The 21869-nt window shown below is 43.0% G+C and overlaps 1 protein-coding gene across 5 annotated transcripts in view; it reads left to right on the top strand.

Annotated features, from left to right (window-relative positions):
- The window catches only part of LOC113589488 (neprilysin), a 29877-nt gene that overhangs the window by 6073 nt on the left and 1935 nt on the right, over positions 1-21869 (top strand). For 4 of the 5 annotated variants that reach the window (XM_027029178.2, XM_027029175.2, XM_027029176.2 and 1 more), the window contains 21 exons: positions 1413-1577; positions 3672-3707; positions 4661-4822; positions 10590-10679; positions 10886-10981; positions 11084-11202; positions 11678-11743; positions 12990-13124; positions 14065-14166; positions 14484-14620; positions 14747-14840; positions 14964-15092; positions 17219-17317; positions 17659-17736; positions 18545-18648; positions 18932-18990; positions 19085-19204; positions 19560-19693; positions 20597-20662; positions 21234-21329; positions 21490-21566. In XM_027029178.2, the coding sequence (XP_026884979.2) occupies positions 1451-1577; positions 3672-3707; positions 4661-4822; positions 10590-10679; positions 10886-10981; positions 11084-11202; positions 11678-11743; positions 12990-13124; positions 14065-14166; positions 14484-14620; positions 14747-14840; positions 14964-15092; positions 17219-17317; positions 17659-17736; positions 18545-18648; positions 18932-18990; positions 19085-19204; positions 19560-19693; positions 20597-20662; positions 21234-21329; positions 21490-21566 (2126 nt within the window). In that variant the 5' untranslated portion in view covers positions 1413-1450. Of the gene's footprint in view, positions 1-986; positions 1231-1412; positions 1578-3671; positions 3708-4660; positions 4823-10589; positions 10680-10885; positions 10982-11083; positions 11203-11677; positions 11744-12989; positions 13125-14064; positions 14167-14483; positions 14621-14746; positions 14841-14963; positions 15093-17218; positions 17318-17658; positions 17737-18544; positions 18649-18931; positions 18991-19084; positions 19205-19559; positions 19694-20596; positions 20663-21233; positions 21330-21489; positions 21567-21869 lie in introns of those variants that run through there. The other variant, XM_027029179.2, reaches the window with a different exon arrangement.

Raw genomic sequence — 21869 nt, forward strand, 5'->3', positions numbered from 1 at the left:
AGGAGGATCATTTATCACGTGTGTGCACACATGCACATGCACACACACACAAATAGGCATACATGTATATATGCATGCGCGCGTGCACACACACACAAACACACACACACAAACACACACACACGCACACCCATCCTGGTCACCCTGCTGATTCACATCCTGTTATTCTGCCTAGATACTATTCAACTTAAAAATGCCACCTCTTAATCACAGTTTCATGAGTGTTGCTTTGAGTATATAGTATGCACATTATAGATTACAAGATTATTCAGTAGGCTTTAGAATTTTAACTGGGGCACTGAAAACATGTATATAAAAATGTATCTAGGCTTGCGGACTAGCACCGCATACAATTATAGTCAGACCAGAACAGCCAGTATGAAGTGACTTTCAAATAAGCCAGAGCTTGTAGAAGAGACGCTGTTCAGCTTGTTTTTACCCACACAAAGAGAAAAGGGTGGTGCAGGTGTGTGTGTGTGTGAGTGTGTGTGTGAGTGTGTGTGTGTGTGTGTGTGTGTGTGCGTGTGTGTGTGTGTGTGTGAGTGCGTGTGTGAGTGTGTGTGCGTGTGTGTGTGTGTGAGTGTGCGTGTGTATGTGTGTGTGTGTGTGAGTGTGTGTGTGTGTGTGCGTGAGTGTGTGTGTGTGTGTGTGAGTGCGTGTGTGTGTGTGTGTGTGTGTGAGTGTGTGTGTGTGTGTGTGAGTGTGTGTGTGAGTGTGTGTGTGTGTGTGCGTGAGTGTGTGTGTGTGTGTGTATGTGTGTGTGTGTGTGTGTGTGTGTGAGTGTGTGTGTGAGTGTGTGTGTGTGTGTGTGTGTGTGTGTGCGTGAGTGTGTGTGTGTGTGTGTGTGTGTGTATGTGTGTGTGTGTGTGCGTGAGTGTGTGTGTGCGTGAGTGTGTGTGTGTGTGTGTGTGTGTGTGTGTGTGTGTGTGTGTGTGTGCTATGTATGCTGTGGCCTTCTGTTCCCTCCTTTAAAGGGAGACTTTAAGAGACTTTGTCCCGAGGCTAGGGTCCTGTCATCTCAGCTAGAACACAGCAGGACTTGCCCGTCTGTGGAGTCAGGTCACTACTGCAGCTGGTAGCTGTGTGTGTGCTTGTGTGTGCACACGTCATAGAGGGATCAAAGATTAATTGCCTGTCAGGATAAACTTAACAGCTTGAAGCACGATCTCTTCGGACTCCTCATTTGAGAGAGAAATACCACAGCTTCAAGGGTGGATTGCTTTACCAGGGGTATGCTCGCTGAAGGAACACTACTGAGGCCAGACTCTTCCATGTGGCGTTTGCTTTTGATAGTTCCTATCTCAGTGCTTCGCTCGGTTTTTCTCTTCCTGCTCTCTTTCTCCATCTTCTTCCTCGATTTCTTTGCCCACCCATCTCATCTTCCCCCTCTTCTCTTCCTCCGTCTTGTTCAGGTGAGTTGCTGCAGGCTGCTCCAGAAGGGCAGTGCGCCATGGCTGACAACAACGCCCAGAGAAAGAAAATCCGCTGGACGTCACTCGAGATCGGCTTGCTGACCATCGTATCTTTGCTCTTCGTCATCATCGTGGCCCTCATTGTCCTCTTTGCCACACAGAGCGGTGAGTCAGGGGCCCGTCATCAGCCAGAAGCAGATTTCCTTTTTTTCTTTTTCATCCCTTGCCTGCTGAGACTTCCAGGCAACTTTGCTGGGGATTACGGGCAGCTCACATGCCAAGGAAGGGGAATTTTCTGTTTTGTTTGATTATATGCTGCAATTTAAGAAGTGCACAGAGCCAGTCAGCAGTGCAAGACACAGTGGAGTGGAGCAGGGTGCAAAGGTCTGAGTCTGAAAGCAAACCTAAGCTGGATCACACACGCGTGCAGTGACATAACGTGGCTGGTTACCTGTTAGGTTACCTGTAAGAGTTCTGATCAGATGCATGGGCACTAGGAACTATCAGGTGTCTTAGAGGACCACGGCATGAAGTACATCTGTCATGTGGCAGATAGTCAGTGGGTGAGTCGGCGGGGTTAGAGCTCTGAGAACACGAATGACTGGGTGAGTGGGCGGGGTTAGGGCTCTGAGAACATGAATGACCAGGTGAGTGGGCGGGGTTAGGGCTCTAAGAACATCAATGGCTGGGTGAGTGGGCGGGGTTAGGGCTCTGAGAACATCAATGACTGGGTGAGTGGGCGGGGTTAGGGCTCTGAAAACATCAATGACTGGGTGAGTGGGCAGGGTTAGGGCTCTGAGAACATCAATGACTGGGTGAGTGGGCGGGGTTAGGGCTCAGAGAACATCAATGACTGGGTGAGTGGGCAGGGTTAGGGCTCTGAGAACATCAATGACAGGGTGAGTGGGCGGGGTTTGAACAGGAGCAGTGTTGATCTAAGGACTGCAGTGAGCTCCTGGAGCTCAGGGAAGCTTTGGCCTTGGGGAAGCCAGGTTGAGAGTGTTTCAGATGGACACTAACGGCAGGATGGATGGAGCACTTTAGTGTGGGTCGATAGACCACTGGGGAGTAGAGCTGTCAGAGATTACTGCTGGTGGTTGGAGTTATTCTAAGTTATGGGGAACCAGGGTGATAGCTATCACTAATCAAGGTCATCTAATCAAATTCATAATCAGCAGTCTTTAGCTTGTGAAGCAACTTGTGGTCATACAAGTTCCTGCACTGTGGTATGACTCTCTGTTAGCATCCAGTACAAAAATATCTACAGAGAGCCAATGCTTCTGTATATGGAAACTGAATTATAAGTTTCGGTTGAATACTCGCATAACTCGCCAAAGAATGCTGTTGACGGGTTGTGGTGATTCTTTTCTATGTTTGGCCACAGCCTCATAAAAACTTTCAATATTTCTTCAAATACATTTATCACATCTGACATGCTATAGTGTGCCAGCATACAATTTCAAGATATCATGCTTAGAAATTTGTTTGTATTTTCTCTTATTATTCTATTTCATAAATGTGCATATGTCAAATGTATTGTTCCATTTCATGAGAAGGGATTTCTTGAGATGTGGGTTTTTTAGACCCTTATGTATATTTTACTTCATTTCACAATTGTCTGACTCATTCTAGGTCATTTTTTATAGTGGCATAACTACATCTGGAGCTGGTTTGTTGCCAGGCCATCGATGCAAATCTATACACAAATCTGTTCTTAATTTAACAGCCTGGTTAAATAAAGGTTCAGTCAATGCATTCAGATTCAAGACACTGAAATTCAGCTCTCAGCTGTTTCGCAGAACATGAGGCCTGTGCTCAAGCCCTTCATTTTTAGCCCACTGGGTAAATGTGTAAACAGGAGCATCCACACGTGATCCTCCTCTTGACGTATGGGGAAGGCAGGCGTGATCCTGGGGTCACGTCTGGGAGACATGGATAGGTGGGTAGCTGTGGATCATGTGACCAGGACTGGGACAACAGGCTAGGCATGAAGGGAGAGAGACTGGGAGAACTGGGAGAACTGGGAGCGTCCAAGTATATAGCAGTGGGGGTGTACAGCTCTGGGGGCTGCCAGGTGTTTTGGTTGGGTAATGAGCTTTGAGTGAACCAGGTCCCCCATGTTGTAAATTAACCTTCCCAGTCCTGGGAACATGCCAATATGTGTTGCTCATGGCAAATTTAGTCCATGCTCATATTAAATTGCTAACAGTGTTCAAGAACATCACCTCCTCAGCACTTTTGTGTCTTGCCTTGTTGTAGACGGGGTCTGCACTACAGCTGACTGCACCCGGTCAGGTAAGCATATTCGACACACTTTCACAAATACTCGGCACACCGAGGCCAGTTTAAGAACCCTGCAGCACAGCAAAATATTAGAAACACAGAGTTACCATTGAAATGTTAATGTTTCAAATGTTATCATAGAGCCAAATGGCATATGCGACAGACTTTGGAACAAGAGTTAAGGCTGAGCAGGCATGTTTAATGTGATGTTTTAGGTGTACTACTACACAGCTGAATGTTTTCTGTGTCCCACATGCATAATTCAACTCAACGAGCATTTAATTAAAAGATGAGTTCAATCAAATGTTTTAAATTAGGTAAAACAGTCATTTGCACAGGTCTGATGCCCTCTAGAATTGGAGTGAAGACCAATTAGTGTGTTATTCAAATAATTCCAATGGATATGTATATACCTTAATTGGGTTATCCTAAGAAAAAGGCAATTACCAGACTTAGATTTGTTTTTAATATTTTAATTAATTTTAATTTACTGTACACTAATGTACAAAGATAAAACAAACACAAATTATGGTGTTTCCCTTCAAAGTCTCCTTAGTTATTTAGAATGGCTGTGGGGGTCAAAGGGCAGAATGAATAACCACATCTTCCTTCATGGCATTTCCTTCCTTCATTTCCATAGCCCAGCTATCTCTTGAGTCAGGTTATTGAAGGAATAACATTCTCACCAACACACGTAACCCCTGTAACTTGTAATTCACAAATATCAGATCACTGGGTGCATATCACCATACACAGTGTATTTAAAGTAAATTTACAATAATCTAAAGGGATAAGACATGGCATATGGATTAAACTTCAAATTTGAAATAAATTGGATCTATACTTTAAAGCCACCTGCTTTCAGCTCATCTGTCACAAGCCAGGGAAATATCCCACACTGTTTATTACTGGATCCAGGGTTGCAATCTCACAACCATATCTTAAACCTCTTCATGGTGCTCTAGCGTCCCGTCTCATTGAGAACATGGACCCTACGGTAGACCCCTGTGAAAACTTCTACCAGTATGCGTGTGGAGGCTGGCTGAAGAAAAACATCATCCCTGAAACGAGCTCACGCTACAGCACCTTTGACATCCTCCGCGACGAGCTGGAGGTGGTGCTCAAAGGTACATGCCTCCGTTTCCAAGAAAGCTCCGTCCCCAGGAAAGCTAGTGTGTGTAATAGTGAATGGAAGGAAAGCTCCATCCTCAGAAATGCTAGTGTGTCTAATAGTGAATAGAAGGAAAGCTCTGCCTCCAGGAAATCTAATGCGTCTAATAGTGAATGGAAGGAAAGCTCTGTCCCCAGAAATGCTAGTGTGTCTAATAGTGAATAGAAGGAAAGCTCTGTCCCCAGAAATACTAGTGTGTCTAATAGTGAATAGAAGGAAAGCTCTGTCCCCAGAAATACTAGATTGTCTAATAGTGAATAGAAGGAAAGCTCTGCCTCCAGGAAAGCTAATGTGTCTTATAGTGAATGGAAGCCTTAGATATGCAATGCTGTGTTTTCTGTCATCTGGTTCAAGTTTATTTTGGAACTATGGAGAGCTTAATTTGTCTATAAAAATGTAAATACTGTCTTGTGGTCGGAAGGAAAGGGAACCAAAATAAATAGAACATGATCTGCATACTGAGAAAGTAAACAAAAACTGCTATTGATTAAAAATTTGCATGGGTTGGCGGCTAGACTATACTGGGTTTTTACACTTTGTTATTCTTTGGATTCTTTATTTCTTTATCAGATAAACTATGTGGTATTCATAGCCATTTTGCAACTGCAGTGGATTTTTAAATTTTTTATTTTGGATTGGACACATGCAGTGGACAGTGTCTTCAGTAGTTTTGGGCTTATTAAACCCCTCTACACTCTAAGGACCCACTTGTAGGTCCAGACTCTCACTTCCCACTTTTGTAACTACATACCATACATAAAGACGTCCCTGCAGGAACAAAAAATCTAAATTAAGACTAATAACAATGAGGTGTTAAGTGGTATCCCAGCCCATAGTTTGCAGTATGATCTGCTCCTGGTTCTGGACCTGTGTTGGTGATGTCCTTTTAACAAAAGATGAGTTTGCACACAGTTCTGTAATAAAAATTTCCTAACAAAATAAAAGAGCCCTACTACACTTTGCCCAAGGCACCTACATCTGCATTTTGCATTAGAGCCATGGTAGTCAATACTGGGCCTTGAATCCAAACATGGTCCAGGTTATTTTTTTAATGATTGAGCAATACATTCAGTTTATTGGGCAGTATGTCACCATATCTATCCCTATGGTAAAGCAGGATGAAAAAGGGCTAAACAGCTCTGCATTAGATGCCTGCTTTCCAAAGTGTTACGGACCTGCATCGACTCTTGGGCACTGCATTAGCTTCCAGAGCAAGCCGCCAAAGTGGGGTACCGTTGCAGCAGGCACTCCGTGATTGCAGCACATGAAGAGGCACATCCCTGCATCTGGAGAGCAGGACTGGGCATAGCCGAGAGGCTGATTGGCCCAGCGTGGGGCCAGCTTTTAAGGGTGTTTAGCCTGAGAGAAATCACATGTGTGTGCTGACGATGGTTGTGGTTGAGGTACTACTTTTGCAGGTGGTGGAGGTGGTGGTGGTGGTGGGGATAGTAGTGGAGGTGCTGGTAGTGGTGTTGGTAGTGGAGGTGCTGGTAGTGGTGTTGGTGGTGGAGGTGCTGGTAGTGGAGGTGCTGGTAGTGGTGTTGGTGGTGGAGGTGCTGGTAGTGGAGGTGCTGGTAGTGGTGGTGTTGGAGGTGGTGGTAGTGGAGGTGCTGGTAGTGGTGTTGGTGGTGGAGGTGGGGATAGTGGTGGAGGTGCTGGTAGTGGTGTTGGTGGTGGAGGTGGGGATAGTGGTGGAGGTGCTGGTAGTGGTGTTGGTGGTGGAGGTGGTGGTAGTGGAGGTGCTGGTAGTGGTGTTGGTGGTGGAGGTGCTGGTAGTGGAGGTGCTGGTAGTGGTGGTGTTGGAGGTGGTGGTAGTGGAGGTGCTGGTAGTGGTGTTGGTGGTGGAGGTGGGGACAGTGGTGGAGGTGCTGGTAGTGGTGTTGGTGGTGGAGGTGGTGGTAGTGGAGGTGCTGGTAGTGGTGTTGGTGGTGGAGGTGCTGGTAGTGGAGGTGCTGGTAGTGGTGGTGGTGGTGGAGGTGGTGGTAGTGGAGGTGCTGGTAGTGGTGTTGGTGGTGGAGGTGGTGGTAGTGGAGGTGCTGGTAGTGGTGTTGGTGGTGGAGGTGCTGGTAGTGGAGGTGCTGGTAGTGGTGGTGGTGGTGGAGGTGGTGGTAGTGGAGGTGCTGGTAGTGGTGTTGGTGGTGGAGGTGCTGGTAGTGGTGTTGGTGGTGGAGGTGCTGGTAGTGGTGTTGGTGGTGGAGGTGCTGGTAGTGGTGGTGGTGCTGAACAAAGCTGCTCAATTGGCAAGGTGATAGCTTTTTTGGGAGGAAATGGCAACAATAATATGGTTGCACATTTTAAGGTATTAAAAAATAATGATAACTAATTGTACTGGCTCTTTCAGTCAGAAATCTTTGGCATCATCATTAAACTCTCATCCAAAAGCCGTAGGGATCGTGTAGAAGTACGCTTATGTCTACTTCCTTTTTACATGTTTTTCTTTCTTTCTTTTCCTAAGTTTGATAAATCTCTCTCTCTCTCTCTCTCTCTCTCTCTCTCTTTCTCTCTCTCTTTCTTTCTTTCTTCCTTCCTCATGTGTCAGACACTAATGATATGTTGCAGTCAGAAATATCTTAAGCGTCTAATTTGGTGGGTTAACAGTTGGGGCTGATTAAAATAACATTGGCAAAAATGAAGTTGTAATTAAATAAATTTGGCATTTGACAACTAACCTCAAACTAATAATTTAATTTCAGTGCCATCGCTACTGTCCATATCTGCTAATCACTGGCATGTCAAAGCAATATACAGCAGTTTTGGAATGAAAATAATTAGCTGGGGCTGGGAAATAACTGAAGCCTCACTACTTCCCCACAGAAACACATGTTGTGATGCCAAATCTCCTTGTTAACATTTCCAGTACCCTGACTGTTGATGAAAATAAGTTGAAAATAAGTGCATTTATAGAGACCCAATTAGAAGCCTGGATACCATTAGTGTCTGAGCCATTGGCTGCCCTTCCTTGGCATCTATGAGCATGTGTTCAGAGGCCTTCCACAAGTCCCATGCTGCAGGTGGAGAACTCAGCCTGGCCATGCTTTAGTTCATGCAGCAGTGAGGACGATTCCACGTGGAGCGATGTTTCCGCTCATGCTGCTATCAGTGTGTGCAGAAGTGTCTAAAGGATCACACGTGATTCACAGGATGCAGACATGCTGATGGAATACAGTAAAATAAGATTCTTACCTGCTGACTCATCATAACTCCGTTAAAACTCCAAGAATCTTATCTGTTCATTATGCCCTATTGCAGTAAGTCACATGAGTAGTTGTTGTTTTATGTTATGAGTTGTGTAAGATGATGCGTGCCCATATAGGTGGACTATTATTTAAGGAACATTTTAATTAAAAATACGAATAATAATAATAATGTTGCAGCGGCTAATAATGAATGGCACCAAATAACGGCAGTGGGGGAGTGCTTTTGGCTTCGGGGCTGGTGCAGTTTCCCAAACTTCCGAGTGCTTACCCAGTCAGAGGAATGTGCCGTATGCTACCTTCCACTTTTCTCCGGCCTCTCACCTGTATCCTCAGCTCCATGGGTGATGACAGACTGTCTCTTTTGCCCTTGCTGCAGTAATCTGCACCAAACTGACAAAGACATTACCATGGTTGGAGACACTGCCATCACACTGAGATCAGAGTCCATCCGTTTACCCAGATTACTGAAAATCAGTGCGACGGTGATAACATCATAGGACTCACCCTCAAAAGTTGACAAACTGTCTTATATCCTCGAGAATAATCCTAAACTTGACTGTAATTTAAGGCCACATGTTTTATTTTTTATATGTTGGCAGCCCAGGCACAGAACATTTATGATTGATGTCTATGGGCCAGTTTCCAGGACAAGAATTACATTTAGTCTTAAGATCAATTGCAATGTCATTGGTGATTCACCACTAAAAAAAAGCAAGTCTAAGGACACCAGATTTAGATCTCATTCTTGCTCCTGTGTGTAGAAGAGACATATCTGGCAGATGGCGTGGAGTCAGTTTTGTGAACATGAATAATGGTGGAGAGAATGTGAAACTTTAACACAACACCCAGACACTCCATATCTTATATTAGGGCAGTGGATTTAATGCTTGTGTGAAAACTACTGCCTTAATGATGGGTTAGTCAAAGCCACCCTGTCTTGGGCTTGTCCATAGTCAGGATGTTTTCATTGCCTGTACATAAAGTTTTATCCTAAGAATTGTAACGCTGGCCAGAGTGCCGCAGGTTGCGGAACAGGATGCCCAGACTCCCTCGATTTAGTGAGACATTTTATGACATAGAATATTGATGACACTTGTGGCACTCACACATAACAATAAACAGTGTAGACAGGAACGACAAACACTTAACATCAACCCCTGTACAGGTGTGTGCCATCACGGAGGGTGTGGCTACAAACAATTGTGAACCCCCCCCTGCACGCGGCAGACCGTACCACGTGACTTGTGGGGAGGGTGGGGCGTTCCGTGACAAGAGTATTAAGCATATATTATTAGTCTAGAAATAACATAAGCCTATATTATTATTTTAGATATAATACAAGCCTATATTATTACTCTAGAAATAATATATGCCTATATTATTATTCTAGAAATAATGCAAGGCTATATTATTGTTCTAGAGATAACATATGCCTATATTATTATTCTAGAAAAAATACAAGGCTATTTTATTGTTCTAGAGATAATATATGCCTATATTATTATTCTAGAAATAATACAAGGATATATTAATGTTCTAGAGATAATATATGCCTATATTATTATTCTAGAAATAATACAAGGATATATTAATGTTCTAGAGATAATATATGCCCATATTATTATTCTAGAAATAATACAAGGCTATATTAATGTTCTAGAGATAATATATGCCTGTATTATTACTCTAGAATTTTGCCTCTCATAAAGCAAGTCAAAACAGAGATGAGAGAGAGAAAGAGAGAGAGAAAGAGAGGAATAGTTTTGAAGCAGTAGGTGACCATTCCACATAGACATCAGGGATTCTCTAATCCGATGACACGTGATCTTTGCCCTTTCTCAGCAAGCATTCAAATGGAAGCTCTAATTAAAACCAAATCAGACCCTCAATACTGCCAACAGTAACAGGTGACACTATTCAAGACATTCACTATTCATTGTTTATATAATAGAAATAATGCTTTGTGGTATTCTAAGGGTAATGGGAATTGAATTTATTTAATTAAATGCATTTTTATGATGATTTTAAATGATGCTTGATTGATGATTAGTTCACAACTGATTTTTATGTATCCCCAGCTGTGTAGTAATCCTCAGTGTTGGGTGGTGAGCAGGAAATGAGGATAGAATCCCTAGGGATGGCAGGCAGTGGGGGAAATGGCTTAAGACTTCATTTACACTAAGGAAGCTTTGTTTGAAGAACTCCAGTTTTTGCCCCAAGCTGTCTCTGGCACCTGTGCTGCTCTGGAACACTTCTCTTGCCGATATGTCCATATTTTAAAAATCACAGAGCTCTTGTTTTTTTTCCCCTCCAGATGCTCCTGCAGACTCAGCCTAGACTATGCGTGAAGATGTTCCTCAGGGAACATTTGCCTCTGCCAGTCAGATTAGGCTTAAAATCGTATGTCTCTGGTAAAATGTACCCCTCAGGAATCTAAGAAGTTGTCAAAAGTTGGTAAAAAGTCATTTATAAACTAGGTTCTTTTTCGCTGGTGATCTGGAGCTCTTTGCTTTTTTATGTCTGCAGGTGTACTGGAGAGAGAAGACAGCGAGAGCGCCTTAAGTAGCAGCTCACTGGCCAAAGCCAAGACCCTCTACAAGTCCTGCACCAATGAAAGTAAGTCCAGTGAACCAATGAAAAGATGCTAATCCCAAACCTGTTGGGATAACAGTATAACCATATCCACAGAGAGTAAACTGTGAGTGTGAAAATTGCAGGCAGAATTCTAACATTTATTAACAAAAACTATGATCGGTCCTTCAATGTCCAGGGCTTGGTGCGAGGAGTGAGTGTTGCTAGATTCTTCTACACTTTGCTGACAGGTGGCATTGAACAGAGAGGAGGGGAACCTTTACTCCACATGCTGCCAGATGTCTTTGATTGGCCCATAGCCACAGATGACTGGGACACCAAAAATGGTATATGATTGCGTTACAGTATTGTTATGCATATTACCCCACAAATAAAACAGAATTAATCCTAAATGTTTATTTAAAATACCGGCCATGCCCTCTCCTCAGGAACAAATTGGACAGCAGAAGATGCCATTGCCAAACTGAATGAGAAATATGGGAAGCAAGTCTTAATCAGCTTTTTTATTGGCACAGATGACAGAGACTCCAATTCCCATATCATTCATGTAGGTGTGCACTTGCAGATAAATGTTCTCTTCATCTGTTTCCCATAACAATCTTACTCCCTCTCTCACTATTTCTCTCTCTCTCTCTCTCTCTCTCTCTCTCTCTCTCACACTCACACACACACACACACACACACTCACACTCACACACACACACACACACACACACACACACACACACACACACACACACACACAAAGTCACTTTCCCACTTTCATAGCTCTCACTTTCAGAAAAAACCCACTCTTTGAACAACCAGAACCACTCAGTTCATTTGGACACATGAGTCAAAGACTCACAATCGCTAAATCTCCAGCAAAAAGCAGTCTCTCTGTTTATGGAACTTGAACCAGATTATATGGGACTTAAAAGTGCTTTTCCATTTTAATCATAGTAACTGATACTGTTTTCATGGGGTGGGCCACAGTGTGGATGAATGGGCCAATTGTGTTTTGGTCTGATTCTGTCTTCCAGTTTGACCAGCCAAGCCTTGGCCTACCCTCCAGAGACTATTACGTTTGCGAAGGACCCTACACTGAGGTGAGATTTGCCCTTTACATCAACTCACAGATGCACACTTTCAAATTCCTGCAAACTTCTTTGTGTTTGTTTCTTTTTCTGTGCATGCATTAAGTTTATTTATTTAGCACCTTTCATACACAGTGGCAATTCAAAGTGCTTCATGTAGATTCAGTTACAGCAATACCAGGGTACACACCACAGTCTCCATATGTCAGTGAGATGGTTGCTGAGCCTAATGGCTGACACAACACTGGCACCACCCTTAGAGTGGAAATCCAATCTGTATATGTCGTCAACTCTCAGTGCCTGGGTCTGCGTCACCAGTGGTCTTTACTCTGGTTCAACTCTAGATCCCATCCACACCAAACATGCACAATGCAGGTGGATGATAGGTCTGGCCAGGTGAACTGTGTGCAAGCCAACAGTTACAACTTCAGATTAGGCATTGTAGGGACACCTACAATGTGCTTTGATAAAAGTATACAGAAATATATATATGATTTGAGTTAGAGTTAATGCATAAAGCAAATGGACAATAAGCTTTCTATCTGTATTTATTTTGCCATCTTTCCAGAAAAAAAAAAACTATAGTCTCAAATTCAGAATTCCTGTAAAATCATAATATAATCAGTGTTGGCCAAGACTTGTTACATCTTCAACAAACCTGGCTCTACAGTCCCAACCTAATTCTAATAATGAAGCTTTTCTTGCTTGTTTTCTACATTCCTTTTCTGTGTACTGGGGCTTTGCGTGTCCAGACCACAGTGGACAGCAGTTATTGGACACCATCTGATTGTGATTCTACTCAGGCCATCTACTATGCCTGCTCTGTGCCTGTGGTGTGTTACAGATGCAACAGCTATTCGGAACCAACGCAGGCTGGAAATGAGACATATGCCGCGGCGCCGTCCCACTGGACACTGTGCCTGCTTCCACCAAACGAATATTCATATATCCATTTTATGATCAAGAGACATAAAGACAACAGAGGAGGGTTGGAGTGCAGGAGCAGATAGGTTAATTAAGACTAAGACTGAGATTAATCCAATTATCTTGTATAATGCTTCATGGGAAGTCCAGAATGCTTCCTAAATAACCAGGGAGCTAAACATCAGGAGGGCATATATTAATTCATAATTTAAAAGCATATCCACCTCTGCAAACACTCACACACATTCACTGTTTGTGTTTGACACTCCCGCACACAGCTACTCTATACAGCATGTGTCCAATGTGTCGCAGATGTTTCGGTGTTGGTTCACAGGCCTGTGAAGCTTATGAAAACTTCATGGTTGAACTTGCTACGCTGGTCCGAAAAGACAGAAAGCTTGAGGTGAATGTCACCAGGATCAAGGAGGAGGTGGCTCGGGTGATACAGCTGGAGAAGGAGCTTGCTAATGTAAGCAGTACTGCGACTCTTCTACTTTAAACAGGATCATTAGTGTTCTAGACATTTGGTGCAACATTGGAATCACATGGTATCAAGATCAAAGGGCTGAGCTCTATATCTGTCCTCTTCACAATAATTACCTCATGATCTTTATAACAAAACAGGTTGACCTCTTTTACAGTGATTGACCACTTTTTGTAAATATCCTCCAGAACTCCACATTAAACAAACACAGATCATTTAGCCCGAAGCAGTGAGAAAGAATGAGGTGAGTGAAAGAAAGTGGAGGTATTTTTATCAGGCCCTGGACTGAAGGAATTGCTGAAGGCTGTATATCAGATTCTATGTTAAAAATCAGACATGTTTTCCCACTGCATATGCAAGAACTTCTGTGTTTATTAGACAGACCTCTCCTGACATTTACAGCGTGTGGACTAGAGGCCTCGTAAACCTTTGTGTTTCTGCGTGGAGGTGATGTCAGTGCAGGAGGAACAGTTCGTGTTTGTCTGAGCCTGCTTTCTGGCTTCTGCCTGAGGGCTGCTTGCATGGTCTAACACTGCTGAATTCCAGCAGGCTGGAAGGCTATAATGGGGCTAAAAGAGAGGGCTATAATGAGAGGGCTTAAGAGGGCTATAATGGGGCTAAAACAAGCTTTAATACCATTTATCTGGGCTGTAGCCATGTTTAATAGGCCTTAACAAGCACGGCATGTACAGTAAACTGTCATTGTCAATGCATCAGAAAACAACACACTTAGAAAAAATGACCGTGGTTTAGTTAAGCAATAGCAATTGGCAGAAGTAGAGAATTAGCATTTTATATGTTTGATTTATAAATAGCTGGAGAGGGCAGAAACTCGAAATTCATGAGTTCTTCTTCATTGTCATCCACTGCACACATTTTCTAAGGTCCTTAACCCTCTTTCTGCTGCTTGCTTTTGTTCCCGCAGGTGACAGACACACCAGAAGACAGAAACAATCCTGTTCTGCTCTACAACAAGATGCCCTTGGAGACCCTGAACACCAACTACTCGTTGGAGTTCCAATCCTCCGTAAGAAATGTGTACCTTTTCTGTGAACATCAGTCTTTATGGAATTTTACAGGAAAAGGATCCCACTAAGTATCGGGACAAATCCTTTAAAACCAGAGACTTGCAAGGCAAAATGCATCTGCTGAAAGTATGTGGACGTGATTCACTGTGACCAGACCACAGGAAACAAATGATGTCCATCAAATATGTTGGAAAAATTCAGCTAAATTCACAGTCTAAACTTAATCTTACAAAGGTCTCCAGTGACCCTTCACATATTTCATTTCACTTCACAGGTTATTACTAATTATACTTATAATTTCTTTCTCTCTGTTTAGGTGTTCAACTGGACCCTTTTCACCAATAAGATTATGGATACAGTCAGTATTCCCGTTACGGAGAGTGAGCAAGTGATCGTTTACGCACCAAACTACTTCAGGCGACTCAACCCTGTCCTGGCCAATTACACAAAGAGGTGAGGGACCTGGACACACTTTTCAAATAAAATAGTGTTCACTGAAATAACACCCAAGTCTAACTACTCCGGACAAACATATCGAACTTTGTGCGTGTGTGTGTGTGTGTGTGTGCGTGTGTGTAGAGACATCCAGAACTACATGGTGTGGCGTTTTTCCATGAATATGGTCGTTGGATTGAGTCGACAATACAGAGACACCAGGAAAGCCTTTAGAAAAGTTAGTCATTTCCCTCTTATCCCACGGATCGTGGAAAGGCAATAATGGCGATACACGCAAACAAGCCCAAATGGTCTGATTCTTCGCTCTTCTCCACCCTCATGCTGTCATCCTCTTTCCCAGGCCATCTCTGGCACCACCTCAGAGGCAGCGGTATGGAGGCAGTGCGCCATCTACGTGAACAACAACATGGAGAATGCTGTGGGAAGGCTGTATGTAGAGGAGGCTTTTGCTGGAGACAGCAAGGACATGGTGAGGCTTGGCAACACTGGTGGAAGTGTTTGTTGTCTGTTTTTGCGCAAGTACATATCTGCGTAACATTCCCCTCGGTGCGGTAGAGTACCTTCAGCTGGGTGTGATCTGTGTGCACCCACTGCTACCTGGGCATGTGTGCGAGGTTCCTGGGGGTGTGTTAGTGCCACGTGGCCGTGAGTGAACCAATGCTCGTCCATTATCTAGCATTAACTCAAGTTCCTACGCAAGCACTGGAGCAGGTGGTAGAGCTGCACCACCTGTCAGAGAGCAAAGCCCTTAACTCCCCATTAAACATTTGCCCCTTCAAGACTCACAGCTAGCAAGCAGACATGGCCTGACAGAGTGGGTGTGCGTGTCTGCGTGTGTGTGTGTGTGTGTGTGTGTGTGTGTGCGTGTGCGTGTGCCTGTGCGTGCGCGTGCGCGTGCGTGTGCGTGTGCGTGCGCGTGTGTGCGCGTGTGAGTGTGTGTGTGTGCGCGTGTGCGCGTGTGAGTGTGTGTGTGTGTGTGTGTGTGTGTGTGTGTGTGCATGTGTTTGCAGGTATATAAAAGCATTGGTTGTCATATTAATTTGGTGAGTCCATTAAAAGGTGGTAAAGAAAGTGTAAGAGAAAAGACTTGTCACATAATTTTTGGTATTACATTTATGAAAATATCTGCAACCGTTTACTGTTGCATTCTGGTTACTCATTGCACTTAATTACTGCTGAATCATGAAACTGTGCTGTTAACAGTTTTCATAGGTTTTAGCTACAGTTAGAACTGTTTATTCAGTGCAATGGTATTTAGTCAGTTAACAAGACAGTTATTGTGGTTAAATGTTAAATAGCTATGTGCTTGAGAAATGATTAATTGCTTTCACTTTATCAAATATAATACACTTTAAATAACAGGGAGAGACATTTCTGATTCAACATACAGCACAGTGTCTCTGAATATACCAAAATGGTATTCCATTATACCAGAATCTTTCTGTTGGATATTTTATTGCCATTATATTTCATTGTGTCTCATAGTGGTTTATATTGTCCTCAGTGTGTGTGTGGGGGTGATGGGGTGGTGGGGGGGTGGTGTGGGGGGTGGGTGCATGTGTTTGAGTGCATTTATACTGTAAACGTGTGTACATGTGCAGTTGTGTCGACGTGATCATATGACCTTTCCTTCTGGCCCTACTACAAACCACCTTTTCCAGCAACCCCTCCCCCCACACCATCAAACGCACGTGCATGCACACACACACACACACACACACACACACACACACACACCACACACACACAAATCTTCCCTTCTATCTCTGGTCACATGGATATCATTACAGATACACACACACATGCCTCCATTAAAGGTGAACTCTGCACAATGTGAGCCACTGCCAGTAGGTTTATGAATTTGAAAAGGAGACATCCAGGAGAGTCCAATCAAAACAACTCCATGATATTGTACACCATTATCAGTGACAGAGATAACTAGGCCTTCACTGTCCAAAGTCAGTCCAGGCATGCAGAGCTATTTCAGGACTGATGCATGCATGCTGCCTTCGAAATGGTGACAAAGAACACTGTGTACTTAACAGCATGTCAGGGTAAATCGTAGCATTTCAAGTGATAGCTTATCCCCTCTGATAACTAACCATGTTGAGGGAAAGAGGCTTGCTTTTCTTTAAACCCTCTAATAATCTTCTCTCTCACTATGTCTTGGTTTGCTTTCTGCTTGTCATTTCTACCGGTAACTAAGCTTAAAGCCGTGTCAGGTCGTTTACACACTACAGGTCGCTCTTTTTTTTTTTTAAACTTCCCCCAAGTTTATAACTTAATGCACCATGATAAACCAACTGAGCTCCTGAGTTATGAAGCCTGTGTCAGGTATGAACTCCAGCATGTGTTCAGCAACTTAAAACAAGCTTTAACCTGCTGAGCTTGAATTGTGGCTTTCTAAAACAGCTATTGGCATAAGTCGATATTCTCCAGTCTGCGAGTTCAAGGAGATCAGAGGAAGCAGGCTAGTCTGAGCATGTTCTTGGTGTAGGCTGATCACACAGAGAGTAGGCAGCACTTCACCACTTCATCCAGATACTCTGCCAAACCTGAACATGTGACTAATATATTGCTTTATAATTGGCTCAGATGGACGAGATGATTACCAGCATCAGAGAAGTGTTTGTGAATAATCTTCATGACCTCACCTGGATGGATGACGACACCAGGAAGGCTGCGGAGGAGAAGGTGAGTCTCACAGCGGTTGTTATGCAGATATCTTGGCACAATCCCAGGCTAAGTGCACAGCTGCAAGGGCAAAAATAACATAGCTGCCTCATCCAGTCAAATATAATCTCTGTCAGTGAATTAAGCACATTTCCTCTGTCACTCTTAAATACTACTTCTCAGATAAATACTGTGTAAATACTGCTGTGGAGAGAGAGATCAAAGCTGTCACTGGATCACGTCAGCTACTGACTTCAAGGCTGTTAATGCAATCATCGTGGCTCACCAATAACAACACATAATTTCAGATTGCCCTTTTCATTAACAAATCATCAGCTCACAGTTGCCTTTCCTCTTCACAGGCTCGGGCCATTCGTGAGAGGATTGGGTTCTCTGAAAACATCAGGAACAACACGTACCTGGATGAGGAGTACAAAGAAGTGAGTGACCTATGACCTTTGCTGTATTGGCTGGAAGTCGAAGTTGTTAAGGGCTTCAAACAATTACTTGACAAAACAAAAACACAGATCGTGTTCATGAGACACAAACACTAAACATTTTATTCTTAAATGTAATATCTTTTCTGAGGCCTATAGAGACAGACCTGTAAATTTCTCATTTTGATAGTTATCAATACTCACCACTTTATCAGATGTCCAGTAACTCTACAGTTAGACTCAGTTAGAGTACACAGTTACAGTAACCCATCTGTTGGTATGCACCATTTGTGACTGCCGTCTTCGAGCTCTTCATCTGTTTCTGACCACAGAACCACTGTGGGCTGGATATTTACTGATAATTGTAGGAGGTAGACAGCAGTCTTCCCGCCTATGACAGGTAAAACCCCCTGTGCTTGATAAACATGAACCTGCTCCAGGGTCAGTGGTAATGGTGTGTTGGGAACAGTCCTCTGTTCAGCAGTGGTCCTGTGGTCAATGTCTTCACAGCGATAAATGAGTCAGACAGTGAATGTGCATCTCACCAGGTGTGTTACAGTCTGGGAGGGTATAAAATGCATCTGTAATAGAGAAGTACCCAATAAAGTGTAGGTACAAGGTAGGTGTTTCTAATGAATTAGCTGGTGATTGTCTATAGATGCAAGCATTTTAGTTTATCACACAATAGCTCACGCATACATAAATCAATTAGGCAAAGGAAAAAAACACATTTATAGACACAACCTTGTTCATCTGTAAAATGTGCATACTTCTGCAGTGTCTTTGAACAAACATTTTTTGTCATTTTTAGCTAAGCTACAGTTCTGAGGAATACTTTGAGAACATACTGAAGAATCTGGAGTTTGGTCAGAAGAAACGACTGAAGAGGCTGAGGGTGAAAGTTAACAAAGAAGAGTAAGACACTCCTCACTTTCCTGGGATGGATTTCTAAGCAGCAGATTAAGCTTAGTCCTATAGTGTAATTAGGGTGTAATTTAGTCCAAGACTATACGTAACCTGCTTCTGAAAAATGGGCCATGACTTTTCCATGTGGACAAATGACTCCTATAAAAATAGAAACCCATTCTCTAAGTGTAGTAACTGCTATAAAAATCCTTTAATGATGAAGAACACTCATGAAACATTAACATGAAATGTGGCATCTATTAACTTTCAATGCGTCATTCTTTAACCCAAGGTGGATCTCTGGTGCTGCTGTGGTCAATGCATTCTATTCATCCAGTAGAAATCAAATAGGTAACAAAAATAAGAACCTGAACAAAATTGTCTTGATAATTGGTGTGTTGTTCGTTTTAAGTTGACAGACATTCGCTGATCTATGCTCTCTTAGTGTTCCCTGCTGGTATCCTCCAGCCCCCATTCTTTGGTGAAGGGCAGCCTCAGTCCCTCAACTATGGTGGAATCGGCATGGTGATTGGCCATGAGATCACCCATGGCTTTGATGACAATGGTGAGGAATGGGAACCCATTTGTGCCATTCCTGTGCCCACCCTATGCCCGCCTAGAGGACCTAACCTAAGATACAGCCTTTATTTCATTTGAAACGCACCATATACAGCAAAAACCCTCCAATGTTGAAATAACATCCATAGTGTTTAAACAGGTTTAGCCAGATTTATTGAGGGCTTTGTTGTCAGAACGTTCAAAGCAGGACTGTGGTTTGATGCAGGCCCCAACAGGCTGAGCTACTGTGATTTGAAACAAAACTGAAGAATGACTTGGACTGTACCTACACAGTAATATCATTCTCTCAGATAGCTTTTTCTGTAGAAAGGCACTACCCTTAAATTCTTGTTCACTGACAGGACGTAACTTTGACAAAGACGGAGACCTGAAGGACTGGTGGACACCGTCCTCAACACAAAGGTTCCAGGAGCTCTCCAAATGCATTGTGGATCAGTATAGCAGCTTCTCCTGGGACCTGGCCAATGGGCAGCATGTATGTATGAGCTGCTCTGCCCTCAGCATCCCTCTTGATCCTGATCAACACTTGGTCAATTTGTTGTAAACCAGGCATTGCATTCATTTGAGAGGCTGAGCAAATGGAGCAAATGTCAGCCAGTTCACAAATATATTACAGAATGGGATGTCTTGAAGCATGCTGGTGAGTTAATTCACATCCAGCAGATTTCCGTCCACGATTCAGAATTCACCGTGGATGTCATGCTGCAATTCAGTGGCAAAAAACATTCCTTATCTTAAACCTAACCCAGGTTTTTCTCAGTGGGATCATCTAACAAACTGACAAATGAACATCCCATATATTTCATTGGCTCAAGAGTATTTGTTGACCTTGTCTTTGTGCCATGGTCAATGTGCTTTCAGAATATCAGCTTAACACAAGGGAGCTGCATACAAGCTACTGAAAGAAATGTGTCGGCTCTAAATATCCCTTGGAATAATATCCATAAAACAGCTATAATCAACCAATTGCAGAACAGGGTCATGACCATGGTACATGTACATGCACATATAATATAGTTTTTCAAAATTCTGTTGTGTGTGTGTGTGTGTATCTATAAACTATATTGTATGCGTCTAGGCTACATGGCTTCACATGTAGTCAGGCTTGTAGCCCTTGTTTTCACACCAGACTTCCTTGTATGTGTCTGTGTCTCCATCACCTTCTGCTTAGCTGTTAACAGCACTCTTTTCTGTCATGTTGTTCTCAAATTGCTTTTCCTGGAACTCTATTAAGTTGTGATTTTTTTAGATGAAGAAAGAGCACTAAATTACTGTTATTTTCTCTCTCTTTCTTATTCATCCATTTCCTTTTTCATTTCATTTCATTTCTTCTCTTCTCTTCTGCCCCTACCTCTTTTCTGTCTTTTTGTATGGGCAGTTGAATGGGAACAATACCCTCGGTGAGAATATTGCGGATAACGGGGGAATTCGCCAGTCTTACCAAGTAAGTACGGGACATCGTAGCCTTTGTATTGTCACTGCCTCGTTGGCCCGCTCTTTCTGCCAGAGAAAATTGCCTCAGAAACATGTTACAGAGGCTATAATGTGCTTTTTCTTATGGCTTCCAAAACAGAACAATTATTCTATAACAGATATGGACCCAGACCCATTTTAGGATTTGCAGCTATTAGAATATAGACTAGTCTCTGGGGTATTAAAAGCTAAAATTTGGCAAGTGGTAATAGCTGTTACAGTGCTATTTCAGTTAGCCTTCTTTATTAGTCCTGTCTTTGCTGATTATGCTTAGATTTGTGATTGTGCGATGCAGGGCAACAATTGGCTTTAATAATGCTTGAAGAAAGCTTGTTTAGATCACTGTTGTTTTTAATCAGTTCCTGTAGTCAGGTCGCAGCGATGGACAAGCAAGCTTTAATAACAGTCTGAAGCAAAAGCCTAGTTGGGGGAAATGGCGTATATGCTGAAGACCTTAGAACTGAGGGCGAGGGCCTTGACATGTTGCTCTCAGTTACCATTCCACTCACTCCCCACCTCACCGAGCAGTTCCTGTTTTCAAGGCATACCAGAACTATGTCAGAAAGAACGGAAAGGAACTTCCTTTACCCGGACTCAACCTCAATCACGAGCAGCTCTTTTTCCTCAATTTTGCTCAGGTGAGAATTTGAGAATTTGAAGCACCATCTTTCTAACGAGACCCTAAGTTAATTGTATGCTTAACACATCCAGAATTGAAATGTCATAGCCAAAGGCTGGTAGGGGCATATAGGAGTTGGCTTTCATAGGTAAGTAAGTAAAACATACTTAACCCTCCAGGTTTGGTGCGGAACACACCGACCTGAGCATGCTGTTAACTCCATCAAAACGGATGTCCATAGTCCAGGGAAATTCAGGTATGTCCATTGTCCAGGAAAGTTCATGTATGTCCATTGTCCAGGGAAGTTCATGTATGTCCATAGTCCAGGGATGTTCATGTATGTCCATAGTCCAGAAACATTCAGATATGTCCATAGTCCAGGGAAGTTTTTGTATGTCCACAGTCCAGGGAAGTTCAGGTGTGACCATCTTCCAAGAGACTATTTCTCTCTTTTAAATGTTGAACTGACCCAAGTCATCTTCTGCACTAATGTATTTGCTATTGATCTTCAGGTTGTGCTGTGAATTATTATTTTTAATAATAATTTTTAAATATTTTA

The sequence above is a fragment of the Electrophorus electricus genome, chromosome 4 (genome assembly GCF_013358815.1).
Source record: "Electrophorus electricus isolate fEleEle1 chromosome 4, fEleEle1.pri, whole genome shotgun sequence".
NCBI lineage: Eukaryota > Metazoa > Chordata > Actinopteri > Gymnotiformes > Gymnotidae > Electrophorus > Electrophorus electricus.